At 44.4% G+C, this 25095-nt stretch overlaps 1 protein-coding gene across 10 annotated transcripts in view; it reads right to left on the bottom strand.

The window, feature by feature from the left end:
* The window catches only part of Phf20 (PHD finger protein 20), a 106354-nt gene that overhangs the window by 47888 nt on the left and 33371 nt on the right, over positions 1–25095 (bottom strand). For 5 of the 10 annotated variants that reach the window (NM_001107795.1, XM_087652325.1, XM_087652324.1 and 2 more), the window contains 2 exons: positions 9217–9388; positions 6764–6848 (listed from right to left, as the gene is read on the bottom strand). In NM_001107795.1, the coding sequence (NP_001101265.1) occupies positions 6764–6848; positions 9217–9388 (257 nt within the window). The remainder of the gene's footprint in view (positions 1–6763; positions 6849–9216; positions 9389–25095) is intronic. The other 5 variants (XM_087652335.1, XM_087652334.1, XM_087652331.1 and 2 more) reach the window with 1 other exon arrangement.

Here is a 25095-nt window from a genome sequence, read left to right as displayed (position 1 = left end):
CCACATCTGCAGGAAGGCCCAAAGCTGCTTTCAAACTTCTATGTATAACTTAAAGAAAATTTCCCCTAGGGCTGGACAGTGGTTAAGAACAGGCAGTGCTCTTTTGGAAGATCTGAGTTAGGTTCACAGCATACCCCATCAGGCAGCTCACAACTGCCCGTAACTCCAGCTCCAGAGGATATGACACCCTTCTCTAGCCTCTGCAGGCACAGAAGAAGGTCTACCTATCTTGGTTAGCTTAAGCCCCACCACCCCCATCAGTGCCTGGTCAAACAAAGGAAGCCTTGCCCTCTGAGGCTAATAACTCAGCATTTCAGACAACCTTGGAAGCAGTCAGAATGCAGAAGTGGTGTAGGGAGCCAACTACAGAAGTTCTACAAACTTTTCTTCTCTAAGGTCCGCCCCCATAACTAGTGCCCAGGCTAACTAGAGCTAGCTAGCTAGCTACATATCAAGATTCAATCAAAACAAAAACTACATGTTTTCCCACCACGTATGACCTCAAGCGTCCACAAAGAGCCCTGACATCTGAAGACGTAGATGACCACAGGGTCCTCCTCCCCATGCCTCAGGCTTCAGAGCTATTATTTTAAATACTGGCCTTGCTTTCTGCATAGGACATTTCCCAAATCATCCAACCAGAGCGATAAATCCCGCCTTCTCTTTTCTCTAAGACGGGTCTCACTAAGCTTCCCAACGTAAGACATAAATTGTCACCTTCACTTTCAGTGTGAGGCATGCTTAGAACTCACTGGTTACATAAGAGCAGGAGGCCCCAGGTCCTCCCTGTCTCAAAATTAAGAGTTGGAAATTTAGGTTTGGTGCTACAATATTGAGCCCATGATCAGAAAGGCCCATGTGTCCCAAGCCCCAAATCAGTCTATAAACAGGCTCTGTGACCTAAACCTAGAAGATTAGTAATTGGGGAAAGGGACAAGTCCAAGTCTAGGAGAGAAGACTAGAAATTTCTAGGATTCCAGGACTTTGAAAACCACTGTCTGGCATGAAATCAGCATGCCAGTCATAGGTGTCCTGCTCTCTGAAACTGTTTGTTGAAAACTGCTTTGTTTTCACTGGTCTTGTGAGTTCATTATCTTATTTCCAGGCTGGCCTTGAACTAAGATCCTCCTGTTTCTTGAGTAGCTGGGACTGTAGGCCTGAACCACCAAGCCTAGCTCCCCTCTCAGACTTCTAACTGCTCAAGTGAGTCCCAATCAAGAGCAGTACGTGGCCCATAACCACTTCATAGGCCAACAACTAGGGCCTGTTCCCCAGTCAGGACTCCCATGATACTACTAGGCACTAAAAGGCCAACAACCATCTACCTACCAGGAATACCAACCCACAGCACATGAATAGCATATAATCAACAATAGCCACAATAAAATACAAACTTGCTTAAGACATCCTAAGATTGGGCTGGAGAGATGGCTCAGTGGTTAAGAGCACTGGCTGCTCTCCCAGAGGTCCTGAGTTCAAATCCCAGCAACCACATGGTGGCTCACAGCCATCTGTAATGAGATCTGATGCCCTCTTCTGGTGTGTCTGAAGACAGCGACAGTGCACTTATATATAATAAATCAATCTTAAATAAAAAAGAAAGACACCACAAGATTATTTAAAAACAAAAATACCTAAGAGGGTCTGTGCAGATGACTAAATCATGCAATCGAGTCAGAAGAATGAGCAAAGTCAGGCACAGTAGCACACACCTTTAATCCCAGGTAGAGGTGAAGGCAGAGGTAGATGGATCTCTGTGAGTTCAAGATCAGCCTGATCTACGTAGGAAGTTCCAGACCAGATAGAGCTACACAATGACTCCATATCTTAAAAAGAAAAAAACAAGGGCACACTTGACATCTTCCCTACCGAAATCAGTGAATACCCACGCATACTGAACAACTTGTGACCTTTCAGGAAACCCTGCTGGGATGTTCTGGATATGCAGGTTTGAACTACAGGAGATGGAGTCCCAGAGCCTTACAGCCCTCAAACCTCAGCTCTGTTCTTTGTGTTTATTCATGTTAATTCTGTCCTGTGAGCTTCATTTCCTGCCTACAAAACAAGGATGAGCTTGATGGTAAGATCCTTTCTCCCCTTGTATGACATCTGAATAAGATGTGCAAATTCAACCAGGTATAGTGGCACAGACTATCAATGGAGAAGCAGAAGCAAGGAAAGCATGAGTTCTAGGCCAGCCCAAGCTACACAGTAAGACTCAGTCTTAAAAGCAACAGAGTGTGGAAACTACTTAGCTAGAGCCTGTCTCAGGGAAACAGATCAGTAAGTGGCTCTAATTATTACCACTCAACAAGTCACACTGAGAGAAGTGTACCATTAACCACTCCACAGACAATACGACCAGAAGGAAGTTAGATCCTGCATGAGTGGGCCTGTCTTCCTTTTATTTCCCTTCTTGCAAATCTATTCACAAGGTACTAACCTCCCCATACTCCAAATGTAGGTTCAGTTACAGCAGAAAGAAGAAATAAAAAAGAACTGCTTCTGCAGAGACTGGGAAGACCATTTCCATGGCATTTCCTGTGGTGAAGGCAAACTCCAGGCACAGGCCCAAAATAGATTGAACTGGGGGAAAGGGGAACACGTGACCTAGAAACCTGCATTTAATTAGGAGGAAGACTTGCTTAGTGCACTCACCCTTAACCCCAGCATGTAGGAAGCACCCACATAAGAACTATTTCAAGTTCGAAGCCAGCCTGGTCTAGACAGTTAAATCTCCAGACAGTCTGGGCAACATAAGATCAACAGGAAGGAACCTATCTTGTTGCTAATGCTAGTCACTTGCAGTTTCTTCAGTGAGAAAGCTTGTGAGCAGTGGTGAAGGTCATGTGGCTCTGGGCAGGGCAGTACACGATCCAACTCCTAGGATGTCTGAGGCAGAAGGAGCAGTTAAGTCCAAAAATGTAAGCCAGCCTCAGAAACCTAGCCAGATTCTCTTAAGGAAAAAAAGTTGCAAAGAGGAGTGAAATAGCACCACACACACACACACACACACACACACACACACACACACACACACACTCTCTTTCTCTCTCTCTCTCTCTCTCACACACACACACACACACACACACACACATACACACACACTTGACTTTCTGAACACAGAATCCTATCTTTCATTTCTATATAAACTGGAATTGGAGGTGTAACATGGCTTCCAACTATGGCTGCTTCACACTAAATGAGGTTCTTTTTTCACTGCCAAAACCCAATAAAAAAACTGGGCACAGTGGTCTGAATTTGTAACCTTAGCAGTTGGACTTGCAAGAGGACTGCTATGAGCTCAACGCCAGCCTTGATTGCACAGTAAGAACAGGCTAGCCAGGAGCTTGAAGTCAGATCCTAATTCAAAAACAAAACCAAACCAGGTGGATGAAAGGATTTTATAGTCCCAACTCTCTGGAGGTGGAGGCAGGAGGATCACCAGTCAAGGGGATCCTCAACTACACGGTATGTTCAAAACCAGCCCGGCTACAGGAATCTACCTTAAACAAACAAACACACACACCCCCCAAAGACAAATACTGCTTGCTTGTGCGCTCGCTTCTCCCCACCCCACAAGTGTTAACCAATTTCCCTAAGAAGCTCTTGAGTTATTTAGGGTTGATTAATCATGCCAGAACCCCCCATGACAGTAGATGCTGCTCCCTCACTGCCTACAGTTCCCAGGGCCTGCTCTGCCTCAGGAAACCCCCAAGGAAGCTAAGAGCAGTAAGAAAGTTAAGCTGAAGATGAATGTTTTGCCCTGGGTTCCGCTTCCCCCAGCAGCCTGGACTAGACAGAGTCGCTCAGAGGAAATCGAAAAGCATCCAGCCAGCCAGCAGAGCTTTGCCTCCTCCTCACAGGTCCCATGTGGCTACTGAGCAAACCACATGAGGCAGGCAGAAAAATCCAGGATAGGAAGGGAAATACAGTCAAGAGCTTGGAGCATATAGCTCCGTGGTAGAGCACTGTCCTGGTCGACCCAAGCCTTGAGTTTAATACCCAGGACTGAAAAACCAAAGTGAAGAGGAGGGATGGAGGGGCATAGAGAGGATGGGAAAAGATGGCAAATGCCTGTAACCCAGATGAGGCTGAGGTAGGAAAACTACAGGTTCCAGAAGCAGACAAGTCGAGCACTATAGCAACCATGCCCACAAGCGCCCCTTACTCTGCCAGCCTCAAAGACAATACTAAGAACCAGTTGGCAGAGTGACACTGCTTAGAGGAAAGAAATCACCGGCTTCACTCCCTTAACTTTTCCAGCATGCCTTGCTAGCCTCCCACTTCAGGATTTAGTCCACTCTATATCCTCTCACCCTCCCTCTTCAATCAGTCTCAAGAACCACCAAGGCTTTTTAGCGCAATATAGACAGGCCTCAGCAGAGACCTCTACTCAGTCTCCACGTCTTTCAATTAAGTAAACAAAGCAAGCAGAATCAAGTCAGAGCTATAGAACCAATCACTAGAGCGGCTAATTTGAGCCCACAGCCTCAAGACTCTCCTGAAAACCTAGCTCATGAACAAACAACAGAAAAGATTTGGCCTTTTAATTTGCAAAGCTTTAGTTACCCCAGTTACTTTATTAATGTTTGAGTCATTGTGTTGTGTTTTTTCCTGAGGCAGTGTCATTGTATAGCCCAGTGGCCTCCAACTCAGTATGTAGCCCAAAGCTGATTGCAAACTTGGGATCATCTAGTTCTAGTCTAGCCTCCCAAGGCATGTGCCACCATGCCCAACTGTAGTTGCCCCAGCTTAAAAGCTGTTTAAAACTGCTAATTAACTACAGCCAATAATATACCCAATGGTGTTTATTCCTTAATGACTTCAAACGTATTTTACACCCACACCCCTCCCCTTATAAAGATCGGTCTAATCTGTCCTGCTCTTACACCATGTCCTCTGTCCCCAATGTGCATTGGCTTCATTCTGCCTTTCTAAGTCTTCTGGTTGTTGTCATGATGCCAAGCTCAGGGCTCTGCAAATACTACATGTAAAATGTCAGTTCCTAAGACTTCTGTGACCTCTACGAAGCCACCCCTATACTTTTCTAAGAGATCACTTGCCTCCCTACAAAGTTCCCGAAATCCTCTTCCTCAATCTGCCCCTGCTTGCTTCTGTGTATCTGGCCCCATCTATTCCAGTTCTGCCCTCCATGAACTCGCCAGCAGGGGAACAAAAGATGCCCCCTGCTAACTGCTGCTGTTACTTCAAGAGTGACTCACAGAACTCCCCCAAATTTTCATCCTAGCTGAAGGGCTGATGCTCCCCAAAAGAGTCATCTCCAGTGAATCTTACTGGAGGGAAGCACATACCTGACTGATCGCCCTATAGCTATGGGCACTTTATGAACCTAAAGCACACTCAGCCACAGAAGCCGGTAAATGAAGAAAGACCATCTTGGAAACAAGACTCTGGAGAGGCAGGATGTATCTTGACCTAACTAGTTTTATTTCAAAGACTTTCAAAGCTTGTTTTCCCCCAAAACAAGCTGTTCGTAGGATATATGTGAAAAACACTACTAATTAGAGATGTAATTTTGGAATATATAATATATATTATATATAAGACATAAAGATGGAGCTATCCAAACGCACTTCACAGGAACTGGAAAATCAGTAATTGCTTAGCTAGCTCAAAAGATGGAATGTCACTTTGGAGGTCTCTTTAGACAATGTCGACCATTCCCAGACAAAATTCAATCATCCCAATACTTGGCAGAGTACTGAATAAACAGCTGAACAACTTCATGGAATGAAAAACCAATGTGAGCCAGGCATTGGTATGCATGACTTTAACCCCAGCACAGGAGGCAGAAGCAAACAGGATCTCTTTGAGTTCTAGAACAGCCAAGGGTTCATAGTGAGACTCTGTCTCAAAAACAAAAACAAAAACAAAAACACAGCAACAACAACAAAACCAACAACAAAAAGGGCAGTGTTGGTCATTGTTGGTTTTCTGTTTTCTTTTGGTTTGCAGTGCTTGGAATTGGGTCAGGGCCCTGTGCATGCTAGGCCAGTGTTCTATCGCCAGCTACATCCTCAGCCCCCTGACCTGACACAACGTGACTCTGACTGCCCAAAACATTCACTCCAGAGATCAGGGCCACACACCCAGACATCCTATAGAATATGCTAAGGAAACACATCGTGTGGACCCAGAGTCCCTTCTGATCATACAAACCACTCCCCACACCACTCCCTTGTACTCAAAAAAATGCATCTTTTTGGATCAAATTCCCTGCCCTGTTTTCTCAAATGTTCACTACTGCTAGGCAACCACACACGGGGTTCCCATTTTGGCATCTCAATTTCTACCCTAGTCACCTTGTATCCAAAGCATATGTTCAAATGTTTGTTGATGTTTAATTTGTAAACTGTTCACAAATAAACAATGAATGATATCTATTTTGCCAAAATATCAAGAAGTTCTAAAGAGAAAAAAACCACAGATCTCTCAGCAGAATCCACAGTGCTTAGTTGAAGAAATAATGACTGAAATTTAGCAGCAAAGGATGAATCTCCTTCCTCCCAATATCTCTCTCTCTCTCTCTTTCTTTTGCTGATGGAGAGTGAACCTATAGGAAATCCCTCCCTCATATCCAGCTTTCTTTCCATTTATAATCTCTTGCTTGTGACAGAAACATGCCTAGTACCAGCTGAAAACATATTGCTGGGTAATAAATCCTGACACATTATTAAGTACTCATACTATAAAATTCCCCTAGAGCAGAAGCAGAAACAACCACAACTGAACACCTTACCATCCTTGTTCACAGCAGTGACTCTGGCTGGATAAAATCGACAGTCAGACCAGCAAGCAAGCACTTGCTGGTTTATTTGAAATTCCTATAAAAAAATAAAAAATAAACGTCCAGTTACCAACTGAAATTCCTAGGGAGCACAGCACAGCACAGCACAACTCATAAAAGCAGCTGGGTATATGTGAACGGTAAGGGGGGCTGTACAGTGCCAGGAGACTCAGTAATCCTAGCACGAGCATCACTAAGGCAAAAGATTGAAGTTTGAGTCAGTTTTAGCCACACAAAAAAATTCTTTTCCAAAAATAAACAAAGGGCTAATAAGATGGCTCAGCGGATGAGGGCGAGTACTACTAGGCCTCACAGCCTCCCCAGGACACACATACTAGAACAAGGGACAACTCTTACACGGCTTCCTCTGACACCTAAAACCTGTGCTATGGCGTAAGTTATGCACGCGCACACATACACGCACACACACGCACACACACACAGATCAACAAGAGTGAATTAGAATGGGCTATTAAGATGCAAGATGATTCTGATATTCAGCGTAGGGAAACAAAAAATAAGGCTAGGGCGAGAGAGATGCTCAGAGGTTAAGAGCACTCATTTCCCTTGCAGAGGACCTGAATTCAGCTCCCAGCACCCACATGGTGGCTCATAACCATCAGTAACTGAAATTACAGGAAATCTGATGCTCTCTTCTGACCTCCCAACATACCAAATACACATACATAGGCAAAACACCCATGCACACAACAGTAAAGAAATCAATCTAAAAAAGGTACCTAGGCACTCAGAAAACAGAAGCAGGAGGATCTCAGTGAGTTCCAGACTAACTTGCTCTACATAGTCCAGGCTACATAATGAGATCCTGTTGTCTCAAACAAACAAAACAAGAAGGCTAAGACCTAGGGGTTGCTAAGCTGGAGAGGCCTAGGTAGGCACAGGACAACATTGAGACAATCTTCCACTATCCAGGATTCATAATGAAAGGGAATGTAAGAGTCCTGAGCCATCAGGGAATATATCTAGTTTAGGAGCTGGCAGAAATGAGGCTACTTCATCTTCAGGGAAGCAGCACTCACGGCATTTCCTGCCCGCCACACTGCTGCTGGGCCCCTGACCTTTCCTATGCCATGCAGTTCTCTCAGCACAGCTGCAGCCCCACACCACGGATGACCACAGAAGTGAAACAGCGATCAACAACCCTACACTGAAAGGGAAAAGGCATAACGGAAAGGCCAGCCAGAGTTCAAGTTCCTCTGTGAGCTTAGAATGGAAACTGGAATCCAGGCTGAGGCAGATCCCAAAGCAAGGGCTACCACCAACCAAGGGCTACCACAGATGTCTCAATGTGTGCTTTCAACAAAAGTAAAAGTTGTATGCCATTTTGAAGGCAATTAGAGCTACAGGAACAATAATGAAATTTAGAAAAGCTGAAACACTCCAACCAAGTCCAAGTCCTCCAGGGATCATCAGACTATATAAAACAAGCTCAGGATCCACACAGAAAATGGCTGCTTAACAGCACAGCAAAGGATCTTCCAGGTTACCTTACCTAGTGTACACTATTCCAGACACAGTGCGTCTGGATTTTAACCATTCATTCACTACTCAACAATTTGGTGGAAGAATAGTCTTGTTTCTTGTTGATTTTAAGATGGGTCTCAGGAATGGGGATTTAGCTCAGTGGTAGAGCGCTTGCCTAGCAAGCGCAAGGCCCTGGGTTCGATCCCCAGCTCCGAAAAAAAGAAAAAAGAAAAGAAAAAAAAAAAAAAAAAAAAAGATGGGTCTCATTATGTAGCTCTGGTTGGTCTAGAACAGGCTGTGTAAAGCATGCTGGCCTGGAACTCCAGCACGCATTCTGCCTTTGCCTCTCAAGCACTGAGGTAACAGCTTTACTGCTTTGGTTTGGTTATTCAGTTTTTGACCTCTTGGTCTTCCTGTTCTTCCACACCCTCGGGGTTAGGATTAGGGACATATCTCACCATTCCTGGCATGGGAGAGGTGGTGGTAGTGGAGCTTAAGACAAGGTCTTATTTTATAGACTAGGCTGGCCTCAAACTCAAAGAAATCCACCTCTTAAGAACTAGGAGGAACCACAACACCTGGTTTATTACACGGTTTTTTTCCTGAAGACCTACTATTCCCTCAGTAGTATTTTGCACACTAGGAAAACAGTGGTCTCTAAGGGACATAAGATCACATTCATACGGATGGAAGCCCAGTGAAGTTAGTTTATGAACTAACACATCAATCGCACCAAACAGGTGAAAACTGAACTCTTAAGAAGTCCTAGTCCACGAAGACCTGAAGGTCACCACCACAGGTCAAGGCAAGGATTGTTCTCCAGAGGCTACTGAGATGTCCACTGAAAATCAAAGCCTAGCACGACCTCCTGCAGCCGATCAGCCTCATTCACTACAGAACTCCAGGGATTTGCTACTCACAGAAGATCCATCCTCTTCATGCAAACCCTCTTTCCTCAGCTGTATCTTCTCTAAAGGACGCAGATAAGGACTGTCCCAACAAAACCACTCATCGTAACGATGGTTCCACCGCTTGAAATGGATGAGGACTCTCCCTTCTTCGTAGTCAATGTCTTCAATATGAGCCGGATACCTGAGTCAGAAAACAGGGAATTATTGCTTTAATGCCTGTTCAAAACAGCCAAGCCTCTTCCCACAGAGCACAATTACAAAAGTGTTTTCTTCTTTGTCTTTAAGGATTTATCTATTTGTATGAGTGTTGTGCCTACATGTGTGCTTGTGCACCACCTGCATGCCTACTGCAGCCCACAGAAGTCAGAAGAGGGGATGGGGACCCCTGGAATTGGGGGTACAGATGGTTTTGAGCCACCATGTGGGTGCTAAGGAATTAAGGCACAGGTCCTCCAGAAAAGCTGACCTTAACTGCTGAAGTAAGCATCTCTCTAGCACCAAAGTCCTGCCATTTTAAAAGCAGGCATGGGGGGTAGAACTGGCCTTCAATGCCAGTACTCAGGGGCTAAGGCAGAGAGATTACTGTAAATTTAAGGCCAGGCTAACTTGGGCTTTATGAATACTGTCTCAAAAAGAGAAAAAACAAAACTAAACCCTTAGCGCAAGGCCCTGGGTTCGGTCCCCAGCTCCGAAAAAAAAGAACCAAAAAAAAAAAAAAAAAAAAAAACTAAACCCTTAACACTTTGTGATGCTGCATAATTGGGGTTCAAGACTCATAGGCTATGGATGACACACCTGTAATTACAGAGCCTCACAGGCTAAAAGCAGGAGGAAATGGCACGAATCCCGGGCCAACCTGGACTAGAGACCCTGTCTACAAACAAACAAACAAACAAACAAACAAACAATCAAAGTCTTGTTCTAGAGCAAATGAGACGCTCTGCAGGTGAAAGCACTCGCCACACAGACTGACAACCTGAGTTGCACAAGCAAAGCCCATCTGAGAGGCAAGAATAAACTCCAAAGTTGCCCTCTGACCTCTTCGTGCATGCTGACAGGGTACACACTCAGACTTTGTAAAAGATCTCAACAGATTCATACAAATCAATGAATCCTTAAAAACAAATAAGAAAATAAGAGTCCTTTCTTAGTTGATCAACTGTGAACTTTTCAGTCTGAGTCCACTCATGTGAAGTCGGTCACAGTACCAGTAAAGAGATGGCATGTACCCAGGTCCCGAGAACTCTGGATCAAGAAGCACATGTGAACTTCCTGGCTCTATAGATCAGCATGTGTCCATGCTTTTCCTCAGCTGTGTTTGAGGTTTTTGTTGTGTTTGTGTTTGCTTGGTTGGTTTCCTGAGACAGGGTCTCACAGGGCCCACACTAGCTTCAAACACTAAGTTGGTAAAAATTACCTCAAACTCCTGATCCTCCTGCCTCTACCTTCTACGTACAAGGATTATAGTGAGTGCCAACACAGCTAGCTGTTCTTGAGCATTTTAAACCATATCATGAAGTTCTGTGCAGACACCGAAGAGAACAAGATGATTCCTCTTGTACTGAGATACAACACACGGAAGATACACTGTTACATGAAGTGTTTATGTTTGTATTACATTTTATTAACTGTGTGTGCACAGGTATGCCACAGCACACAGAGTGATGTCAGGGACAACTTTTGCAAGTTAATTCTCTTTCCATGATGTGGATCTCAAGTACAGAACTCAAGCTTGATGGTAAGTGTCTCCTTGGCCTCTGAGCTACCTCACCTTCTTCGTTATTCATGTCTGGAGTTTTCTGTTTTCTGATTGGTTATTTGGAGACAGAGCATTACTATGTAGCCCTAGCTGGACTTGAACTCACAGAGATCTATCTGCTTCTGCCTGCAGAGTGCCAGGATCCAAGGCATGTGCCACCACACCTGGCTATTACTTCTTGATAAAGGGAGGTAAATATATACACACTATCTGGAAGGATGCAGAACTGTGGCCAGTTCAGCCTATGCACTATGTTGATCTCCATTCCACTCATTCTAGATTAAGAGTCACAAAAACAGGGGTTGGGGATTTAGCTCAGTGGTAGAGTGCTTGCCTAGCAAGCGCAAGGCCCTGGGTTCGGCCCCCAGCTCCGAAAAAAAGAAAAGGAAAAAAAAAAGAGTTACGAAAACAAACTTTCTGTTCCCTTCCAATAGGCAATCAAGGTGACAGAGACCCATAGTTTAGTGATCAGACCAACCACTCACATGTCAATCAGAATCTGTTAAAATGCAACTGCTGACTCCATAGCTTGGCCTTCGACGTCAGAGCACTGAGGAGTTCCTGGATGCGGCCTCTGCTCTTCCACAGTAAATGTCTAGCCACCAATTACTCCAGTGTTAGAGAGAAGTGGTGGGAGCGAAATGCCAACAATGACTTCCCAGAAGCCTAGGCTGCATTGATAGCCCTTCAAACTGGTTCTCCAAAGACAGCATCCTTGAGTCCCACAACTCCAATCCTTCCCTGTTTTATAGGAGCCTGATTTCCTGTGTTAAATCTTTCTATGGCTAAAATACTTAAGAGAAGCTGAGCAGAGTAGCACATTTCTATAATCCTAGCAGTCATGAGGTAGAAGATTGAGAATTGTAGGTCAGCTTGAAGCTATATAGTCAAACACTCATCCCCCAAGAAGGTAGTATTGTAGCATACACCTATGATTGCACACAGGAGAACCACTGCAAGTTCAAGGCCAGCATATACTGCATAGCAAGACCTGGTCAGAGACATGGTTCAGCAGTACAGGTGCCTGCCACCAAGAAGCCTGATGCCCTGAGTTCAATCCCTGAAACCTCCATGATGGAAGGAGAATGAACTCCTATAGTTGTTCTCTGACTCCCACATACATGCCATTGTGTGCATGAATATACAAAATAAATAATTGTTTAAAGCAAAATCTTGTCTGAGAACAAAACGAACTTGGGTGTGTCAGCATGAGCTGGTGACCTGGTACTCTGGGATAGAGGATATGAGTGTTCAAATGTTCAAGAACCTTCATAACAACATAGCAAATTGGCAATCATACAGGGCTCTATGAGACTCTGAGAGGAGCTGGAGAACTGGCTCAGCAGGGAAAAGCTCATTCTACTCTTACAGAAGACCCAGCACTGGGTGACTCAAAACTCCAGGAACTCCAGCACCAAGAGATCCAATACCCTCAGGACTCTGAAGGCACCTACACTCATTCACATGTGCATACAGACACATACATATATACATAATGTTTTAAGTAATTGTGGTGGTTTGAATAGCAATGGTCTCGATAGGCTCATAGGGAATGGCACTATTATAGGAGGTGTGGCCTTGTTGGAGGAAGTGTGTCACTGTGGAGGCAGGCTTTGAGGTCATATAATGCTACACCCAGTATGGTTCACATTCTCCTTTCACTGCCTACAGGATCAAGATATAGAACTCTCAGCTACCTTTCCAGCACCATGTCTGCCTACATGCCACCTTGCTTCCTGCCATAATAATGGACTGAACCTCTGAAACTATAAGCCAGTTCCAATTAAATGTCTTCTTTATAAGAGTTGCCTTGGGGTTGGGGATTTAGCTCAGTGGTAGAGCGCTTGCCTAGGAAGCGCAAGGCCCTGGGTTCGATCCCCAGCTCCGGAAAAAAAAAAAGAACCAAAAAAAAAAAAAAAAAAAAAAAAAAGAAAGAGTTGCCTTGATCAGAGCAAAAAAAGAATCTTAACTAACACAGTAATTAAATAAATTAATTTTTAATTTTATGTATATGTGTATTTTGCCTGGATGCATGTCTGCCTGTGTGCAGCACATGGATGCCAGAAAAGGGTACTAGAGCCCCTGGAACTGAAATTACAGTTGTTAACTGTCATACGGATGCTAGCAAGTGAACATAGGTCCTGCGGAGGAGCAGCCAGTCTCTTTACTAGTGAGTTCTCTCTCCAATCGTAATTTAAACTATTTTGTTTTTAGAGACAGAGATCACTATGTAGACCTGGCTGGCCTCAAACTCATTGAGTTTTTGTTGCTTTTATACTATTGTCAGGCAGGTCTTGAACTTCCAGTCTGCCTCCCAAGTGTTGGAATTACAAGAAGAGTGTACTGTGTTGGGATATTTCAACTGTTTGCAGATCCAGGAGGCTCCACAGTAGCCAAGGGACAGTGTTTCTTAAAGGTGGCCTGTCTTCTCCATTTCTCTACAGTGACAGAGTTGGGGCTAGAGAAATAGCTCAGCACATAAGAGCACTTACTGCTCTTGTAGACAACCACATGATGACTCACAACTCCAGTTCCAGGGGATCTAGTGCTCTCTTCTGACCCTGCAGACTGCTGCATCGGCCTGAAACATATACTCAGGTACTGGTACTATACACATACCCATAAAAAATAAAATAAATATTCTTAAAATAAAAATAAGTGACGGGGTTGGGGATTTAGCTCAGTAGCAAGCGCAAGGCCCTGGGTTCAGTCCCCAGCTCCAAAAAAAAGAAAAAAGAGAAAAAAAAAAGTGACAGGACACAAGTTACTCCTGGGTGAGGGGACCTATCTGTATGTCATAAAAAGCAGCAGCACTTATCACCATCTTAGGCACTAACCCAGCAGAACTTACAGATCACAGCTGCTACCTGCCTTCGAGAGAGCTTAGGTCCATCAGTCACAGGGCTCTATGATGTGCCTTTGATGTAGCCAGTAAATTACAGGCCCCCAAAGAGAACCCACACACATCTGCTCTGACCCCCTACCCTCGAGGCAAACTAGACTCAAGAACTGACTAAACTTTCAGACTATTAGGTTGAACTACATACAGGAGATTAGCATAATGACTGTTTTCATCAAATAATGTCACATGGCTTGGTCACATGTCATCTTGACCAACTACAAGACAGGCAAGAGGGGATGGGCAGAGACTGACGTGTGAGTCGTGAGTATTCCATTCATGTTATACAGAACCCCACTTCACTACATACCTAAGAACCGCAGAGAATCCTCTGTAACTGGCATTGTAGCCAGAGCTCACATTTCCTTGTTTTGTTCTTTTCAGGTTTTTGGTTTTGTTTCTTTAATTTCATATGTGTGGGTGTTTCACCTGTATGTAAGTCTATGTAGCACTTGCACAGAGTGCCCTTGGATGTCAGAAGAGTTGGATCCTCTAGGAGTAGAGCTACAGATTGTTCTGAGCCATTGTGTGTGCTGGGAATCATATCTGGGACCTCAGGAAGAACAGTGATCTTAACAGCTAAGCCATCTCACCAGGTGTCTTTTTTCTTTGGAGACAAGTCTCACTATGTAACTGTGGCTAGCCTGGAACTCACAATAAGCCTTGTCTACAGATAGGAATAGCAGAAACAGCAACACTTCTGACAACAGAAGATTCTGTAATTACAGTAGGACCCAGAAAAGCAAAAGGCAGAAGGGGAGGGCCGGAGAAGAGAAGAAAGAGAGACACCTCTGCAGAAGAGGGATGACTCTAGGAAATGGTAGGAGTTCTCCGTGAGGCAAGAAGGCTGTGGAAACTGGGCTCTGTGGCACACATCTGGAATCTCAGCACTCAGGAAGCAGAGGCAGCTAAATCAGCTTCAAGCTTCTCTTCAGTTGCATAGTGAGTCTGAGGTTAGCCTGGGCTAGAGAACTTATCTTAAGAAAGAAATGATTTCAAGCGCAAGGCCCTGGGTTCGGTCCCCAGCTCCGGAAAAAAAAAGAAAAGAAAAGAAAGAAAGAAATTATTTTAAAAACAGAAGGAGTAGGACTGAGGAGTGTTTCTGAGAGAGAATGCAGTCAGATTAGTCAGACAGTGAAGAGAGGAAAAAAAAGAGCAACAAGGAAATTCAGAAAGCAGCAACTCTGCCTGACCCTTACCAATGGGCGGCTAAACCCCAGATGGCGCTTCCCAAACAGTTCAGAGCCAGCAGGATGGCAGCCCGTAAGTGCCTACCGCCGAGCCTGCTAACCTGAGCAGGATCACATGGTAGAAGGAGAGAATGAACCCTAGCAAACTCTCCTCTGATCCCCAGGCACTCACAAATAATGTTTTAAAAAAGCTGTCCCTGGACCAGAATATGCTGGTCTACAAGGCCTACAGGAAAGGCCTCCAGGGAGTTCTCTGGTCTACAAAGTCTCCAATGGGTTCTTTGTGCTTTATGAAATCTTGAATTACCTAACTCAGTCCCATAAACGGGTGACAAGAAAAGTCTGACAGCCTGACACAGTGGGTCCCATCTGTGATCCAGCAGTCAGGAGGCTAAAGAAAAAACTGCCACAGCTTAGCCCAGCCCGGGCTTTATCATTTAGAAGACAAGAGAAGGGGGGAAAGAAGGAGGATAAGAGAGGGAAGGAGAGGGGTTGGGGATTTAGCTCAGTGGTAGAGCGCTTGTCTAGCAAGCGCAAGGCCCTGGGTTTGGTCCCCAGCTCTGAAAAAAAGAAAAGAAAAGAAAAAAAAAAAGAGAGAGGGAAGGAAAGAGAAAATAAGAAAGAAAAAAAAAGAATAGGATAAGAACATAAAAATGTCAAGATGCCAGATCACTATTGTGTAATCAACAATTACCAAAATAATTGTTTGAGATTAACCACAAGTATCTCTTTCAAACAGTCTTTACAATGACTTCAAAATGTCTGCAAGCTTAAGATAATCAAACCTCGGGTTGGAGAGATTTGCTCAATGGTTAAGAGCACTGACTGCTCTTCCAGAGGTCCTGAATTCAATTCCCACAACCATCTGTAATGGGATCTGGTGCCCTCTTCTGGTATGTCTGAAGACAGCTACAGTGTACTCATATAAATAAAAACTAATAAAAAAAAATCATAAAAAGAGAATCAAACCTTTGCTGGCTGTTACCTTTTTTTTTTTTTTTTTTGGTGGTGGTGGTGGGGGGGGGCTGGGGACCGAACCCAGAACCTTGCACTTCCTAGGCAAGCGCTCTACCACTGAGCTAAATCCCCAACCCCTGTTATCTTTAAAGTAACTTTAAAGCATGAATGAAGATGCTCCCTTCTGTGAAACCCAAAGACTTGACAAACATACCAGCAGAGCAGACTCATCTTAAAGAGGACAAAAAAGGAGAAAGAGCACAGGCATTAACCCTCCTTCTAAGATAACGTAACCCTCAGTAGGAGGAGTCACGCTGAGTAATATTCCACAATCCTTTACAGCTTAACTCTTCCACCTAGGACCAAAGCAGAAGCATAATCTAATAATTCAACTACCATTTCCCATAGGAACCCCAGTCCCCAAAGCTTTTCCATACAAAATTCTTTTTCCTTCTACTGACCCCCACATGTATAACTATTGGGGGGAGGAGGGGAGAGAATATAAGCTTTCTTCAAAGAAAGCATGGTTTTGAGACCCAGCCTCTGACATTAGCATATAGGCAGTGGACTTCTTTCAGTAGGAATGTGCTGAAGTAGCCCCTACTTCCTGACACTCCAGAGACAGGAAAGTAACTGAACTCAAAGTCAGGCAGAACAGAACAGCCAGCCCTAACCGCCACTCAAGCCTGGGTGGCTGCTCATCCATACCAGTTCTTCCAATTCTGACCTTGAGCCAGTAATGAGAGCAGACTGTGAGGAATCATCAAGACCATAAAGGAGGAACACAGAGAGCAAAGGAGTCCTCTGAACGTGCCCATATATATCTTCATTGTCTCAGCCCTCACACCAGAGGAAAGCAGGACCTATGAAAACAGGTGCATACCCCTGCCTTCAAAAGTGGGATCCGGGGGCTGGAGAGATGGCTCCGCGGTTAAGAGCACTGACTGCTCTTCCAGAGGTCCTGAGTTCAAATCCCAGCAACCACATGGTGGCTCACAACCATCTGTAATAGAATCTGATGCCCTCTTCTGGTGTGTCTGAAGAGAGTTACAGTATACTTATATATAATAAATAAATCTTTAAAAAAAAAAAAAGTGGAGGGGTTGGGGATTTAGCTCAGTGGTAGAGCGCTTGCCTAGCAAGCGCAAGGCCCTGGGTTCGGTCCCGAGCTCTGGAAAAAAAAAAAAAAGTGGGATCCAATTGCCCTCTCTCTGCTTAAGTGAATGCGGCAGAAGAACTGGTGTGAGACTCCAAAGCAGTCACACAAAGTGCCTATTGGTGCTGGGCAGATGCTCAGCAGTCAAGAACAGTAGCTTATGCTTTTCCAGAGGACCCAGTTTAATTTCCAGCACCCACTTGGCAGCTCACAACCATCTGTAATGCCAATTCCAGGGAATCTGACAGCCTCTGAGGGCCCCAGACACATGTGACATGGTACACAAATATGCATGCAGTCCAAAACACATATTAAGTGAATGAATGAATGAATGAATAAATAAATAAATAAATAAATAAATGGTTCCACACAGTTGATTGTCTATCAATTTATAGCTGAGATAATTTCCATCTTACCAGCTAGGTGCCTTACACTGCCTAATTCTAAATATATATTTTACCATAAAATAAATAAATATATAACTGCATGCTTAAAATGGTTAAAATAGGGGCTGGGGATTTAGCTCAGTGGTAGAGCGCTTACCTAGGAAGCGCAAGGCCCTGGGTTCGGTCCCCAGCTCCGAAAAAAAGAACCAAAAAAAAAAAAAAAATGGTTAAAATAGTAACCTCGGGCTGGTGACATGGTTCAGTTGGTAAAGGTACTTGCTGCCGAGACAGCCTGATTTAACCCCTAAAAACCTAAATATTGAAAAGAAAATAATCAACTTATTTTATTTTGGGAGTAGGGGTAATGTTATTTGGGAGAGGGGTTCTTATTGTACAAGATTCTAGCTGGCCTAGAACTGATCAATCTGGCCTCCTCCTCTGCCCCTGAACACGGAGATTACAGGCGTGCACCACTACCTCCAGCAACTTCTGTGTATTTACCATACACAATACTGCTACGTTTATCTCTATGCTCTTGGGTTCCCATCATGGAAAAGCAGAGAACAAGCAGGTACTACATCTGTGGGAAGGCCTGTATAGTGGGGAATCAAGGCGTCCCCTCAAGAACTCAAAGCTAAGTCCCCAGCTCTATGACTAAGCCACCTTGAACTGCAAGCCTGAACCAGAACCTCTCCCAGATAGGTTGCTCCTGAATTCTGAACCACAGAAACTTGAAGGATAACAGATGTTTAACCTTCTTTCAAACCTCAAACCACTAAACCTAAGAAAACTTGCTATAATGTAATTAAGAACTAACAAAGTAGTATTTGCAGAATTCTTGTGGTTTTCTAAAAGTATAGAGACCCAGGATTTTCCAGTTTAAGAAATACTTCTGAAAGCTACTGTGTAAACCAACATACCTAGGCTCACCAAGGAAAGGAGAGAGCTGGAGAGACCCTGCCAAGTCCTGGGAAAGGCTGACTCCACAAGCATGTTCAGAGGAGCAGAGATTGCCTGTTCTAATTCTGGGCTACAATGTTGACTTGTTCATGCTGTGGACATCAAGTGCATGCGCATGTGTGGGCGTACACGCGCGCGCACACACACACACACACACACACACACACACACACACACACACACACACTACACACACACCTAAAATAGAAATACAAACAAAACAGCAAGGTAGAGAGTGAAGAACCTGGAAGGGAAGAGTCCTTCTGACTGCCAACTGCAGAGCTAAGGGTGGGGCCTAGTGAGCATGTGTTAGCATGTAGCATGTGTAACACCTTGGGCACCATCCCCAGTGCTGCCAAAACAAAAAGCAAGAATATTAGGACCTGCTCCAACTGGCCAAGCTGCCAGTTTATAATTACTAGAGTAAACACCAATTTTGAACTATTAATAACTCACGTAAACCGGGTATGGTGGCTCATAATCCTAGCATTAGAGAGACTAAGAGAGGAAGATTGCATAGGTTTCCCTATCTCAAAGCCAAACACACAATGACCCTCAAGATGACTAGGACTTAGCAGATAAAGCCTAACACCAGAGCTTGATCCCTGCAGCCCACATGGTAGGAGAAAATGACATCTATAAGCTGTCCTCTATAAACACACATCCTCATCATCATCATCATTTAAAAAACACAGCTGGGAAGAGTGGTGAATGACTTTAGTCCCAGTACTTGGGAGGCAGAGCTTCAAGCCAACCTGGTCTATAGAATGAATCCAAGGCCAGTCAAGGACGGACACACACACACACACACACACACACACACACACACACACAGAGAGAGAGAGAGAGAGAGAGAGAGAGAGAGAGAGAGAGAGAGAGAGAGACCTAGTCTACAGAACAGAAACAAAAACACCATCCACGTGCATAGCTTAGTACAAGCTTTACTTACCAAGGGCTCTGTGATAAGGATCTCACATGACTTTACCACAATCCCACCAGGAGTTAAAAACCATTACCACCACTACATCCACTTCACATTTGAGGGGGAAAATCTCAGTGATAACAAAATCAGCACCTAACTCCTCTAATACCAAATCCATCGAAGAGACCTCTGCTCTTGTTAAACCATTTATTTTTATTTTCTGTGCATCAGTGTTTTACCTGCATTTATGTCTCTATGAGGCTGTCAGACTCCTTGAAATCGGAGTTGCAGGCAGTTGGGAGCTGCCATGTGGGTGCTGGGAATTAAACGCAGGAGTTCTGGAAGAGCAGCTGGTGCTCTTTTTTTTTTTTTTTCTTTCTTTTCTTTTTTTCGGAGCTGGGGACCGAACCCAGGGCCTTGCGTTTGCTAGGCAAGCGCTCTACCACTGAGCAAAATCCCCAACCCCACAGCTGGTGCTCTTAACCACTGAGCCATCTCTCTAACCCCACCGGCTCTGCTCTTAATGTACGTACACTAGTAGTGACATGCCCATAGACAGTCTGCCCTTTTAGCTCTCCAGTAGCAACAAATCCATAAACAGCCTTCCCTCAGCTACCTAGTAGTCTCTCTAGTAGCTAGCCCAAAATCTGCCTTAATATTTTGCCCTGGGTTTGGGTATTTAGGTTGCTTCCAGATTGTTCCTTATATAAATAGTCTTTCTGTAAACATACAGCAACTCACTGTGCTTCTGGAGTCAGAGCCTGTCTATTCCTGGCTCAGACTACACATTAGAAGCCAGAGATGTGGATGCACAAAAGCGACATTCCAAGGTACCAGCAACCTTTGCTGGAGAGAGAAGATGGGGATGGAAAATATATTTATCAAAAAGAAAGGGGCAGGGGTTGGGGATTTAGCTCAGTGGTAGAGCGCTTGCCTAGCAAACGCAAGGCCCTGGGTTCGGCCCCCAGCTCCGAAAAAAAGAAAAAAAAAAGAAAAAAAAAAGAAAGGGGCAGCTAATAAACTTTGGAAAAACTCTACTTGTTTTAGTGCCAGTAAAACTTTACTACCTCCACTAATCAATACCTGGTATTCAGGAATTGTCTTCATCTTTCCTCTCAGTCCCAGGCCACTCAGCAGCCATCCTCAGAATAGTAGTACAACAACCCCTTAGGCCCTCCCATCAATACCAAGCAGAGGCCAGGGTTAACACCATTCAGTAAATACTTAAGAGAGTGAAAAGGCAGTCTCAGTTTCCTGCTCTTGCCAGGGATCCAAAGGCATCTCTTTTCTGCTTAAACCTCCCCTTCCAGCCTTCTCCCACCATTCCTATTTAGCGCTCTCTCTCTCAGCTCTCAATACATGGTATTTTCAAGCTTAGATGACTTCTGCTGATGTCCTTCTGACACCTCCAGCTCTCATTCTCATATCCAGGAAACCATCTCATACTTTTGTTTCACTTCCTAAAAAAATAGCCATCAGGGGCTGGAGAGAGGCTCAGTGGTTAAGGGCACTTGTTGCTCCTGCAGAGAACTCAGGATCAACTCCCAGGACCCACATAGTGGCTTTTACCCACCCATAACTCCTGCTAGAGGGAATCCACCAACCTTTTCTCACCTCTAAAGGCACCAGGCATGCCATGTGGTGCACATACATACATGCAGGGAAAATACTCATACACATCAAATAAAATAAACAAGTCTTTAAAAAACATCCTTTAACTTCTGGCCTCTCTCCGTCCAACATAATTGCCTTGGGACACCAGTTACATCAGACCTCCATGTCCTAAACTCCTGCAACCAGGATCCTGAACACAGCCAGAAAAACACTTAATAAGCTGCCGGTGCTGCCAGGACTCACTTGAAATGCAGCGCTGCACACAAGGCTTCCTTCTGAGGATGGCAGAGGTATGGAACACAGTGAGTGGACAGTCTTCTGAGGGGTCCAATATCACCTCAAGCTTGGTTGGCGGGTACAGAGGGAGGGGTGTGCGTATGAAAGAGTCATCAAGCCTTAGCTTAAGATGAGTGTACTCTGATGAATGATTCCTCAATAAAGTCCTTTATAAATGACCCCTCCATCTGACAGTCTTGTTATGCCATAGCCTAAGCTACCCTTGAACTTATAATCCTCGTTTCCTTAGCTTCCCCAAGAACTGTGATTACAAGTAGACACCTAGCTCAATAAAGACTTTTTAAAATAACATAAAAGTATCAACCAAGGACCACCAGCAAGATTACTCAGGGAGAGAAATGTTTGCGATCAAGCTTGATGACCTGAGTTCAATTCTTACATGCCCAGACAGTAGGAGAGAACTGCTTCCTGCAAGCTTTCCTCTGCTATCCACACAGACACAAAGAGAATTGAAAAGCCAAGCATGGTGGCACACGCCTGTTAGTTAGTCTAACACTTGGAGGTGTAGACAGGAGGAGCAAGAGTTTAAGGCCATCCTTTGCTACCAAGCCTATTCAAGGCTAACCTAGGCTACATGAGACAAAAGGCAGGCGGCGGGGCTGAGGATCTAGCTCAGTGGTGGAGCGCTTGCCTAGGAAGCGCAAGGCCCTGGGTTCGGTCCCCAGCTCCGAAAAAAAGAACCAAAAAAAAAAAAAAAAAAGGCAGGTGGCGAGTGGTAAATACAAAATAAAATAAAAGTCTACTTGAACAGAATGTGGTGAATTGTTGCAGAAAAATAAAAAACATCGGAACTCCCGTGTAGAGGGTAATGTGTAGGATGATGTCATTGTGCAGCAAGGCAGGCCCAGAATAAGGTGAAACTTATCATTGGATGAGAAGGAAGGGTAGGCAGGGAAAAAGTCTAGGAAGGAGAGAGGAGAAGCAGGAGGATCAAGATCCAGGTGAACTAGGTCAATTTTATCTTGTCTAGGTGGGCGGTTTATATCTTTATTAATTGGCAGTGAATTTATTGTGTGGATGTACTGTGAATTGAGAATTTAATATATAAATCTGATTGTTGGGTTACAGTTCGTTGAGTCTTGATTTTACCGAGTAGTTGGGAATTTATACTTTAACTATCAGGGGGAGACTGCTGGGAGTGTGAGTAGAGTCCGTGGCAGGGAGCCAGCCACTGCTGGACTTAGAGAACCATGATTTTACCAGGTAGCTGGAATCAGAAAGTTCAAGTCTAGCAGGTAGCCGTCGGGAGAGATACTAATCTGGGATAAATTAGCGCTAATTCCAATGGCCTGTTGGAGCCAGAACTAGCGGCTGCCAGCGTACGCGCAGGAACCATTCTGCCGCTTTTTTATTTTTATTTTTACTGCAACAGTGGATCACAGTTGCAGTAACACTGGAGAGGCTGAGGCAGAAGGAGCAAAGTGAGTTCAAGGAAAGCACAGGCCACAGAGGGAAACCCCAACTTAAACCAATTAACAAAAATATTATATTTACTTTTTCTTTATCCAATGTCTTCCATCTGTAAAATGATATGAAGCTTACTACCGAAAACATTTTATCAGGCTAGGAGTCCACTTAATCAGTAAACTGTGCCATGCAAAAAAAATTTAGCTCCCCAGTACTCAGGCACATATAAGCACACTTGGATGGATGGATAAATGGATGGACGCATGGACCGACCAAACTCTCCACTCTTTAACTGTGGGCCAATTTGAAGGAATCACAAAAACTCGACTGTAGAGACCCTACAGATGAGCAACGTAAACAACAGCAATGGGCCACACAGATGTGTAACAATGGCACTTCATCTCTGTGGGCTTCCTCCAGTACACGCTAATCTACCGTGAAGAAAGCATCTGACAAGCCCAAGTGAAGATCACGCTATGCACGCCGTCTCCCATGGTCTGCTCCCTCCTCCGGAATGTCAGCCTCTCAAGACTGCCTGCCTGCCCTGAGCACCAACGGATCTCAGCATCTGGCAGCAATGGAACGATTAACTCCAAAAGTCATCTCTGCAAAGCTTCTCAAATTTCTCCAGGAAACGAGCTGCTCTCCCCCAAGGGTTTTTACATGAACTCTGCACAATTTATCTCTTCACATTATAATTACAGGGTCTTTGCTCTACATTCCAAGTTCAGGACTCAGCGTGGGATCAAAGACATATCCCAGGGGCTGGGAGCATACCTCACAAACAGAACCCTGTCTAGTATACTCAATACCCCCATTCAAACCACAGGACCAAAAACACACACAAAAATGTGTCCGATGTACACTAATGAGTAATGTATATCTAATGCCAGCACTCAGGAGGGCAGGAGGATCACTGTGAGTTTGAACCAGCCTGGGTTACAAGGGAAGTACCAGGCCTACCTAGCAAGATTATCTCAAAACTAACAACAAGCCAGGGCTGAAGAGATGGCTCAGTGTAAAGTGCGCTCCCTGCTCTTGCAGAGGACTAGAGTTTAGTTCCCAGCACCCACATCAAGTGGTTCACAACTCCAGCTCACAACCACCCCACCCAGGAGATCCAACATGCTCATAGAGCACTGCACTCAGTCCACACAAACCCACTCAAGCACATACATACAGACAGAAATAATAAGAAGAACAGCCATGCATGCCACTAGCATGCTTAGGATGCCAGGCTACTGTTACTGTTATTGTTTTCCTTATCCCATCCTCATGAGCTAGAGCTGGGACCCTCTTTACTTTCTGAGGCAAGGTCTTATTTTGTAGCACAGCTGGCCTCCAACTTCAGCAGTCCTCCAACCTCAGCTTCTTGAATACTGGGATTATAAGTGTGCGCCATGGTAGCCAGATGAGACCACCTGTATTCAAATCCCAAACTCAAGCAGGGCATGACGGTTCACACCTCCAATCTTGGGACGTGGAGGATGGAAGAAAAGAGGCATCCTTTGCTTCACGGTAAATTCAAAGCCAATCGGGTTACACAAGACCCTCAACACAAATAAATAAGTAGATCCCAAGCTTGCCACTTACTAACTGTAACTTCATACAGCTCCAGCACCTGCTTCCTTCTGTTGCCTCCCACGGAATAATAATGGGCATAATAAAAGCCGCCAACTCAGAGGACTATGAAGTGTTTGCTGCATGTAAAGCTTTCAGATTTAGGCTTGGCACAGAGTACATCACTGAATAAGTGTGAGCAATTGGCAAAGCTAAGAATTATAAGAACATAGGATTAACCACACTTGGCCATCTAGAACAACACCAAAGACTGTTGAACTTCATCCACAGTGTAAGGCCATCTGACACACATCTGTGGAAATTCAGAAAAGGCAGCATTCCTTCCTGGGAGCCCTCCCATCTTCAGAGATTGTCCTCACTTTCCCATAACAAATCTATGTTCACGCTGCTCTCAAACATACACAAGTGGGGCTGGAGAGATGGTACTGACTGCTCTTCCAGAGGTCCTGAGTTCAAGTCCCAGCAACCACATGGTGGCTCACAACCATCTGTAATGGGATCCGATGCCCTCTTCTGGTGTGTCTGAAGACAGCTACAGTGTACTTATATATAATAAATGAATAAATCTTTAAAAAAAAAAAAACCACACACACAAGTGTAAGTACACACAAATACACAAACATAAAATTCTTAGAAAAGAAAGACTACTTTAAAATAATATAGATCTTCTTTTCTGAATTTTGAGAAAATTCTCTCTCTTATCCCAACTTGAGAAGAGACAGGAGAGAAAGATGTGGTACATAATGGACATTTTTTTAAA

This window comes from Rattus norvegicus, chromosome 3, assembly GCF_021556685.1.
Source record: "Rattus norvegicus strain SHRSP/BbbUtx chromosome 3, alternate assembly SHRSP_T2T, whole genome shotgun sequence".
Lineage (NCBI taxonomy): Eukaryota > Metazoa > Chordata > Mammalia > Rodentia > Muridae > Rattus > Rattus norvegicus.
The sequence above is the reverse complement of the archived record's forward strand: the minus strand, read 5'-3'. Positions and strand labels throughout refer to the sequence as shown.